General features: G+C 38.6%; 1 protein-coding gene across 1 annotated transcript; it reads left to right on the top strand.

The window, feature by feature from the left end:
* The first annotated feature begins 4,112 nt into the window (after window positions 1-4,112).
* On the top strand, window positions 4,113-6,989 carry LOC131219972 (uncharacterized). The gene is made up of 9 exons (XM_058214953.1): window positions 4,113-4,164; window positions 4,441-4,506; window positions 4,668-4,739; window positions 4,901-4,972; window positions 5,066-5,616; window positions 5,728-5,832; window positions 5,926-5,997; window positions 6,081-6,344; window positions 6,438-6,989. Exons 1-9 carry the CDS (start codon window positions 4,113-4,115, stop codon window positions 6,702-6,704), a joined length of 1,521 nt encoding a protein of 506 aa, XP_058070936.1. The 3' UTR covers window positions 6,705-6,989.
* Window positions 6,990-10,636: the final 3,647 nt, after the last annotated feature.

The raw sequence follows: 10,636 nt of genomic DNA, 5'->3' as shown, positions 1-10,636 counted from the left end.
GTTGGATATCTTTTATATTTATAAATGTTGTCAATAGTTAGTTGGATGATGAATTAGGTGTATAAATGTGTGCTTACCTACTGTCTTGCTTAATTTATATTTATATTTCTTCATTTATATTCTTTTGTATTAATTCAACTTGTAACTCCTCAGAACCCGCTCTGTCGTAAGATATTACGGTGCATGACGGTTCCCAGTAGGTTAAGTTGCAAGTTCTTACATAAAGTTGGTTGAATATCTTTTATTTTTATAAATGTTGTCAATAGTTAGTTGGATGATGAATTAGGTGTATAAATGTGTGCCTACCTACAGGTGATATCCAATGGACTCTAGGGAGTGGATTACTCTACATTACCCGGACCCACAATTTATAGATGGTATGATGAGCTTTGTGAAGTTCGTAAAAGAACATCTTCCTGGTAGAGAAACAATTCATTGTCCATGTACCAGATGCAGATGTTTACGTTTACCCTGCACAATCGATGATGTGGTGATAGATCTGATTAAATATGGATTTAATCCAACATATAGGGTGTGGAACATGCACGGTGAGCCTGAATCACCCAAGTGTACCGAACGCACTTCTCACCAGTATCATAGTGTGGCAGACATAAATAACATTGTCAATGCGGTTGTTGAAGACCTCGGTTGTAATAACCTTGACCAAGTTATTCAAGATGAACCCAATGTAGCCCTCGAAGCTGAAGACATTGTCGGAGATGCTTCAACCAATGAGTTTGAAGCAAATGTACGAGATGCGATGACTGAGCTCTATCCTGGTTGTCACAATTTCACTGTGCTAACTTTCATTGTACAACTTTTTAAATTATAGGTGAACCATGGATGGAGTGAACAAAGCTTTACGGCTCTTCTTCAACTACTCCAGAATGTCTTGCCATCCGGTAATAAGACCCCAACTAATACCTACCAAGCGAAGAAGATCATTACAAAGTTGGGTCTTGATTACCAGAAGATTCATGCATGTCCAAATGACTGCATGTTATACTGGAGAGAGCATGAGACGAAGATTAGTTGTCCAAACTGTGGTACTTCTAGGTACAAGACCCATGTTAATTCCAAGTTGAAACGAGCTAAAGTACCTGCTAAGCTGCTAAGGTATTTTCCATTAACACCAAGGCTACAAAGAATGTACAGTGTGTCATGGGTGGCAAATGAGATGACCTGGCACTCAACCGGAAAAATGCAGAGTGGAAAGATGGGGCATCCGGTGGACTCCAAAACATGGAAGTTTCTTGACAACAAATATAAAGATTTTTCAGCAAAGTCTTGCAATATTCGATTGGGTCTAGTTACAGATGGGTTTAACCCCTTTGGCACTCTCAGCACGTCGTACAGTTCCTGGCCTGTTATGTGTGTGACGTATAACCTTCCACCAAAGTTATGTATGAAACCGCAGTTTACTATGCTCACTTTGCTCATTGAGGGACCACGACAGCCAGGGAAGGATATCGATGTTTATTTGGAGCCATTGATTGCTGAGTTACAAGACTTGTGGCGGAAAGGGATCATGACATTTGACGCATACCATGGAAACATGTTCAACATGCGTGCCATCTTGTTGTGGACAATTCATGACTTTCCTGCATATGGTAATGTTTCTGGTTGTAGGACTAAGGGTAAGTATGGTTGTCCTGCATGTGGTCCCCACACAGATTCCTTATGATTACACCATGGAAAGAAACACGTTTATATGGGTCACAGACGGTGGTTGCCTCTAAACGATAAGGCCAAAAAAGATACAAGTGCAGGAACCTTCAATAAGAAGGGGGAGTTGCGACCACAACCGATTCGTCTGACTGGGATTGAGGTGGAAAGCATCGTTTCGAAACTAAATGTGCAGTGGGGCAAGATCGGAAAGAGGAAACAAAGTGGTACAGGAGGACGGGAACAAAATGATGATGCAGAATCAACATGCTTCTTGAAGCGATCCATATTATACGATCTGGAGTACTGGAAGGATATTCCCGTACGCCATAACCTTGATGTTATGCACATTGAGAAGAATGTATGTGAAATCCTTATTGCACTAATGTTGAACACAACGGGCAAAACCAAGGATGACGCTAATGCATGCAGAGACTTGAAGCGGCTAGGAATTAAGAAGCGTTTATGGTTAGAAAATACTGATGGCAAAGTGATTCAAAAACGAGGTCCTTTCTTCCTTTGAAAAGAAGAAAAAAAACATTTCATCCAGACTTTACGTGAGCTTCGTGTTCCGGTTGGTTTTAGTGGGAGTTGGAAGAACATCGTAAAGGAAGATAGTGTTGATTTAAAGGGAATGAAGTCTCATGATTACCACGTATTGATGCAACATCTGCTTCCAATTTTGATCCAACATGCATTCAAGGATAATAAGCCTATGCGCACTATAATTAGAAGCTTCAGTACATTTTTCAATGCCCTATGCTCGCGAATCATAGATATTGAAATGTTAATGGCTCTCGAGAAGGGCATGGCTAGGACTTTATGTGAGCTCGAGATTACATGTCCTCCTTCAATTTTTATTGTGATGATGCATCTGCCTATCCACTTGGCTTACGAGGCTCGCGTATGTGGTCCTGTTTACTATCGATGGATGTATCCATTCGAAAGGTATAATATGATTTTAATATGAATAAACTGATCCAACATCTGTAATTACATTTTCTAATGTGTTATTAACTCTTTTAGGTTCATGAAGACGTTTAAGGCATACGTCCGCAATATGACACGACCTGAAGGTTATATAGCAGAACGATACATTCAAGAGGAAACACTTATATACTGCAACCAGTATAGAGGGAAAAATAACACGAGCCTCTTGGAGAAATTGGAAAAGCGGTTAGACGGATCAATTTCATTCATGCCGAAGTTACAAGATATTGTTGATGACTTCGATGTTGACGTGGTTGGCCCAGTTGGCCCTGGTCAAAGTGTCGTTTTAGAAGGTATTGAGTACGAACAGGCTCGCACCTGGGTACTAAAGAGTCATCCTAACTATGAGACATGGCAAGGGTACGAACTGGACTTAGCTTGTATGTATGTCTTTTTTTTTCTTTTTCTTTTTTTTTTTTAAATTTCAAATTTGATTCAACAACATTGTAACAACATTTATGAAAAAAATTATCAATTTTGTAACAACCTTCTTAACTTGCAGGAGATATGCAAATTTCTTAAAGCAACGCAATATAGTTGTTGGGACTATGACTAAGGTGGCGAGTGATGATGAGTTCATACCTTGGTTGAAGAAACAGCTAGACTTGAGTGAATCAAGTAATGAAGTCTTCAGAGATATAGTTAGGGGACCAAAGGCTTTTGCGATGCAGTACAATAAATATTGTATCAATGGTTTCCTCTTCGTCACCAAGGAATACGAAGAGAATAAAATGAATCAGAATAGCGGTGTTAGCACAGAGAGTATGACCACCTTCCGATCTAGTGCTAAGGATAAGAATCCAGTGGATGAATCTGTACCTTATTACGGAGTCCTCCGCAAAATCATCCAACTGGAGTACCGAGAAGGGTACAAGCCAGTTCTACTAAAGTGCGATTGGGTGAAGGTGACGCACCAAGGTGTTTCTTTCGATGCGGTAGGGAATTTAAGACTGGTGAATTTGTCTAATCTTCTTAGTTCAGACCAAGTGGGTGATGAGCCATTTATTCTTGCGGAGCATGCCGTGCAAGTTTTTTATTTTAGAGATCCAAAAAATCCTAATTGGCATGTGGTCTTGGAGGTTCCAAGAAAGATTTTCGTTGAAGATGAGACAAGCATTTTATCAGAAACACGGGTTGTAACTGAGGCTGAAGTAGGACCTGATCTCACCGAAGTAGGCATGGGTGGCGAGTTGTTATTCAATGACAGTGAAGATATTTGTGTGGTTGTTGAAAAGAAAAAGAAAAGAAAGAGAGCAGGGAAAAAATCCTGATTTGTTGGTTATATTATGCATGTAACGAAACGATTTTGATTTATGCCCTTTTTGATTTTTCCATTATCATATTAATGTGATAGAAAAAATTTATGAATTAATTTACTCGTCTCTTTATTATACTTGGTACTTTGCTATTTGGATAGAAAATTTTATAGTAATTACGTTACAAATTAGATCTTGAAGATGGATCTAGAGGCAAAGCCGCTCAGGGATGCATCCTATAAAGATGCCAGGGGTAATAACATAGCTCTCGTTATCCGTTTAGATTTAACATTTCTTTTAAAATGATCTTTCACTTAGAGGCACTGTCATTGGACGCATAGTCGCTAGGGGATGCAGCCCCTGAAGATGCTAGAGGTAATAAGATATTAGATTTAAAATTTCTTCTATATCGGCGATGATGAAACATGTGTGTAGCTATTTTTCTTTTTATGCCGGGGGTAATAAAATAGCTCTCGTTAGCTGTTTAGATTTAACAATTCTTTTAAAATGATCTTTCACTCGGAGGCAGAATTATTCGGCGCAGAGCCGCTAGGGGATGCAGCCCCTGCAGATGCAGACCCTGAAGAGGCTAGAGGTAATAAGATAGCTTTCCTTAATTGTCTAGATTTAAAATATCTTTTATATTGGTGATGATGAAACATGTGTAGCTATTTTTCTTTTTATGCCAGGGATAATAACATAGCTCTCGTTAGCTGTTTAGATTTAACATTTCTTTTAAAATGATCTTTCACTCAGAGGCAGAGTCATTCGGCGCAGAGCCGCTAGGGGATGCAGCCCCTGCAGATGTAGACCCTAAAGATGTTAGAGGTAATAAGATAGCTTTCCTTAATTATCTAGATTTAAAATATCTTTTATATTGGTGATGATGAAACATGTGTAGCTATTTTTCTTTTTATGCCAGGGGTAATAACATAGCTCTCGTTATCCGTTTAGATTTAACATTTCTTTTAAAATGATCTTTCACTTAGAGGCACTGTCATTGGGCGCAGAGTCGCTAGGGGATGCAGCCCCTGCAGATGCAGACCCTGAAGATGCTAGAGGTAATAAGATAGCTTTCCTTAATTGTCTAGATTTAAAATATCTTTTATATTGGCGATGATGAAACATGTGTAGCTATTTTTCTTTTTATGCAGGCAGGTCGTCATCTTCATCATCTAAGAAGAGAGGTCCTACCCGAGGTTCAGAATTACATGAGAGGACTTCAGTGAAAAGGGTCATTGGGATTAATGAATTTGGGCAACCGAATATAAGGGATGCAAATCAGATCGCATTCAATTCAAGCATTGGTGTTCTCACCCGTGCACACATTCCGATCACCTACACAGACTTTCGGTTGGTGCCTCCACAATACATTCAGAGGGTCAGTGATATCCTGGCATGTAGTTATGAATTTCAGGATAACCAAGAAGCATGGTCACCATACATTCATGATCGCTATAAGGCTGCTTGGAGAAATTTCAAGAACACTTTGCATGCAAAGTATATTAAGGACAAGGATCCTGTAGTTGTGAAATCTTATCCTGCCCCTATTGGTGTCCCTATTGAGGATTGGATGATCTTCGTGGATTATTGCAATACTGATAAATTCAAGGAATCAAGTGTAAGAAATGCATCCAATCGGGCCAAACAAGTTGGCCCTTCTACACTTGGTCGGCGTAGCATGGCTGCCACACGTCATGAGATGGTACATGTCCTAAAATAACAAAGTTCTACTTTATTTATGATGATTATTTCAATTTATTAGTCGTTTAATTCCATTATTTATGTGTTTTGGCATGGATGTTATGGGGAAAAGGCAATTGAGAGGAATCTTACTACTGATGCCGAGGTTGGTAGGGCTGAGGTGTACATCCGAGCCCATACAACAAAGGATAACAAAGTGCAGTTTCTAGAAACCTTTGTAAGTGCAACCTTCATACATCCTTTCATTATCCATGTGAATTTTAAATGCTTCTTTCCCGCACTATAATTTTTCTTTTGGATGTTGTCATAGGAAAAAATAAAATCGATTCAAAGTAGTAATCCCACATCTCAGATGACCAGTGTAGATGATGCCCTTATACAGGTATATATGCATGTCCTTCAAATACTTGAGTTTATTTAGACTTATGCATTCTCTGATAAATCTAATTGCAATTCTGTTTACAGTCAATTGGGAGTGATAGTAGAGGGCGCATGCGGGGGATAGGTGGAAATGTAGGCAAGATTACATTGAAGAAGACAATGCCTATTGTACATAAGCTCGGTGTGGTGTCGCGGGAACGAGATAATTTGGTAGATAAATTAGATGAAATGCAGAAAAGCCTAGGAGATCTCCACCAGAAGTTTCAATGCTTTGTAGATAAGCAAGGGGAACAAGGGGATGTGGCTCCACCGACAATTCCTCCATTTAAATCTAGTCATGCATCGTCGGTATGTATGCGTTTCTCTAATACTAATTTAAGCTTATGATTATATGCACTTCCATTTAAAAATACTAACGACATGTTATATGTGTACGTGTAGACTGATTTGGTAAATCTTGGCAAGAGATGCGATCTTTGTGATTGGAAGAAACGGGTAATTGCTCGTGGTGAGGTGCATGCAGTGGATCCAAAAACCTGTGTCCATGGAGCAGAAATGGGCGATGGAAATTTTAGTGTTGTCCTGATGGAGATTATAGCTCCGCAATCAGAGCTATGGAAGGAAGATGGTTATCATGATACGCTTGGAGAGGTCGGTGTAGGAGGATTTGTCGTATGGCCCAAGCTATTTCTAACCATCTATCCGTGATGTTTATGAATATTAGACATTACAATAACTAACACAATTAACTATTGTTTTTAAACTATACAGTAACATAGACAGATGCATGCATATTATGGAATCGAATGAATTTAACACTCACTTCAGATTACACCCACATATATTGAATGGAATGGATTTAACACCCACATTTATACATTGATATATTTGGTTGGCATTTCAATTTTCAGCCTCCATTTGAGGAATTGAAAGATTTGTAATAATTTTCACTTCTTTAAGTGTAATTTGCACTTGAGAGAGAGAGAGAGAGAGAGAGAGAGAGAGAGAGAGAGATGTGTAGGGAATTTTCATCATCCATGGCAGCTGTTGCAGAGAATGCGCCACCAGCAGGTGTACAGAAATTACACTTCAAACAGAGTATCATCTGCTGTAGTTACTTCAAGGGTAAATGGTTTTACTCTGGCTATCTTAAAATCATTTAAATAGCAAGATGCTGATGCTAGAGGTACTCTTATTTGCAGGATCTGGTTTTGAGTGTTGCAGGATCATCTGCTGAAGTTGCACTGGCTGGTTCTCACCCCAAAGGTACTATTACATTTTTTTGATGCCTCGATTGCTAAGTACACATTAGGGACTGATCTAGTTTCCGTTGTTGCAGGTTGGTGTAGGTGTCACTTCAGGGGGAGTTAACCAGATAAGTTTATATTTTTCTTTTTGGTTGCATTTGAGTGTCTAATTACCTGCTTGCCTTTTTTCTTTTCTTCTTTCTTTCTTTCTTTTAATTGTAATTCTCTTTAAATGTTTTAGATCAATAAGGGACGTCCCTGTATTCAAGGAACGGTTTCAACATGACAATGAAGGTAAACTTAACTCTAAATATCACCTTTATAACCAGAATTTGTGCTCTTTATTGTCTGTTTTTGAATTATAATTTTTTATATAATTGACACCTTTTATCTCGAAATATGATCTATGAAGTAAGATATGAACGCAATCCTTATCAAAATCCACACCTAGGGGAGCGCAAATAAGAGGATTGATCTTAATAGTATGGTCGTCATGCACATAGACAGAAAATGCTTGCAAAGAATGTTTATGACTAGTCGGAAATTTTGGATTCATTCATGGGTCGTGTTTTGTCTGAAAGTAAGAGTGTTGGAGCCGACGCTTTCGGAGTCTGAACTCATTCTTTTAGATTGTGTTTGTGTCCAGCAGATTACTTTTAGATTGTGTTTGTGTTTGTGTTTGTGTCTAGCAGATTACTTTCTTATTGTTTTTAGCAAAGATCTACTGTTGTGGGCCTCTCTCTCATTTGATGATTGCAATCTATACCATGTGCAATTCAAATGGTAGTGGGCTATCACAGAATGTGTTGCATGAGGTTCCTAGAACTACGGTGACCTTTTGTCCAAGGCAGGTAATGTCTATCTATGCCATCCAATTCTCAGATGAGGGGAGTGGCACATCATGAATTTTCTGTAGCATGGAGCAGTTTCCTAAGCTTATCACTGGGAGGGAGCTGGTTGATCTCCCCTTCCTGAGATTTGCTTCAGAGTTCAGACAAGGTTGGTATGTGGAACACAAGTGCAAGATCCAAGTTGTCCACCAATTGAGTACCAGCTTGCAAATGTCCTATCCTAACATTCATGCTGCTCTATTCTTGTGGACCATAACAATTGAAATAGGGAAATTTAGCAACTTTTTTTTTCTGCCCATCCAGTTCTCTGTATCTTGAACTCATGTCAATTTGCCATATGTGGTTGCATGAAGGAGCTTGGGTTGTACACACATTTGGGATTTGAAACACCTTGTTAGCAGAAATACTAGTTATTAACCTGCATTGAGCTATCTATTTTTGCCGTCTCTCTTCATCACTAGAGTAATTCTACCCTTTTTTGAGTATTGAAATCCTTGTCATGCTATTTGGGTTCCCTTTTTGCAGGTGCAACCTGGTCTTTCTGCACTTGAAGATGCAATGGAGGTAGGATATGAAGATTTCAAGGTAATCAACCCAGTTTCTCAAAAATCTACAATTTTTTAATCGTAAGATTGATGTTAGCAGAATGTTTTCCTTCAAACAAGACCAGTGTAGTTTGCTTGAGAGTTTTCAACAGTGAGAGTTTAGTCCCCATTGTGTAGTCTGCTTGATCCTTGTATCTGGCTGATTTTTGTTTTTATATCCTAAAATGATGCTAAACAATGGATGGACGGTGTGGATAGGACACATATATCATGGTGGCCACTCAAAGCTGCTTACTGTTCTAGTTGGAGATGCGCCCATCTGTTTTGTTAGCTTATTTTAGGACATGGGATAAAAAATGAGCAGAATCTAATATTCAAGTGGGCTGAAAAATGTGAGGATTGAACGTCTGCTGATGAAATATTCATGAGGCTGCAGAAGTTTTGAATTAGGGTAATATTTGTGTTCTCATTTCATCTCAATGGAATTGAGGTTATGAACTGTACGTATGGCATTTAAACATCACTGTCGACGAATCCTTACTCTTGCTCGAGGTAGTCTCTCGGGAGTTTGGTTTAAGATTACTTAATCACTTCAGCTTAAAAAGTAGAAACCAAGATAAGCAGTCATGTTTGAAACAAGAGTCATCACTCATGTAAATATGCATTTCTTTTAAGACAGTGATTTGATTTTACCGAAGACAATTGAGTTACATAGGTATTTAATGTATAAGTGGCTATAGGATGAAGGAATGGCAAAATCAGTGTCGGCTTTGAGCAGAATCCTTACCTATTCAGATAAGACATTTATATTGCATTTTGTGAATTGTCATCCCTTTCATGAGAAAAGAAAATGTATGAAAGCCCTCCTCAAAAGAAAAAAAAAAAAAACTGTATTCAATACCTTTAAAAACCATGACCAATGAAATGTGATTCTTGAATCTTGATACTTTGAGTTAAAAAAATCAAGCTTTTCTAATTATTAGCTTCCTTTTTTGGTTGATCACATTTTGATGCAACTTGGTTATCAAGGCAATGGTTAATCACATTTTGATGCAGTTTGGTTATCTGGAGCATAAATGTGAGCACGCATGGAATCAATTTCAAAATTCTTAATATCTTTTGTTTTGTTTTGTTTTTTTTTTTTTTTTTTTAATATTGGCCATATATAGAATATTTTTTTATATTTATATTAAATAAGTTAATGAAAAATTTAGATATTTAGCATTGATTAGAGAAGTGCTTATATTTTGGTTTAGTGCAGCAAAGATCATGGCTTGTCTACTCACATCAAAGGAGGAAAAGATGCAGGAAAATCTAAAGCCGTTGTAGGGTTTTTACAGGTGAAATCTAAACAACAGGAGCAAACCTCAACTTCCTTTAAAATGTCTTATCATGTTCTTTAAATATTCTAAGTTGTCTTTTCAAGGGACTGAGGAGCATTTTAGATAATTTTCTGATAGTGGTCATGGACCCCACGGATGCTGTAATGATGGTTGAAATGAAAAACTGTCAACAGTCAGATGGTACAAACAGCTTCAACCAACCAGGGCTCAGGATCTGAACAAAATTGCATATACTGGGTCCCACCAACTGAACGGTTTGGATTTATTACTTGTAAATGCACAACGGCTGGGAGTGCATTCTGCCAGTGATTATATCAAATAACACCAGCTTTGGATCGTGTATGGAAGCTAATTGTGTGTAGGTTCTCTTGAACCAGGTCCCACAGTCTTCTCCTGCGTGGGTTGGGAGGTCCGATTGAAGCAGGTCCCACCTCTCGTAGGGACGGGATTGCTGAGTGACCCAACCTGACTCTGTGGGACCCACTGATGTCTGTGTTTTATCCATGCCATTATTCGTTTTGCCAGCTCATTTTACGGCATGCATCGAAAAATGAGGCAGATCCAAAGCTCAAGCGAACCACACCCCAGAAACAGTGGGGATCGAATTCCTACCGTTGAAACATTCTTGTGGGCCACAAGTTTTGGATAAGCTTA

Source organism: Magnolia sinica, chromosome 12 (genome assembly GCF_029962835.1).
Source record: "Magnolia sinica isolate HGM2019 chromosome 12, MsV1, whole genome shotgun sequence".
Lineage (NCBI taxonomy): Eukaryota > Viridiplantae > Streptophyta > Magnoliopsida > Magnoliales > Magnoliaceae > Magnolia > Magnolia sinica.
This window is presented reverse-complemented; position numbering and strand designations above follow the sequence as displayed.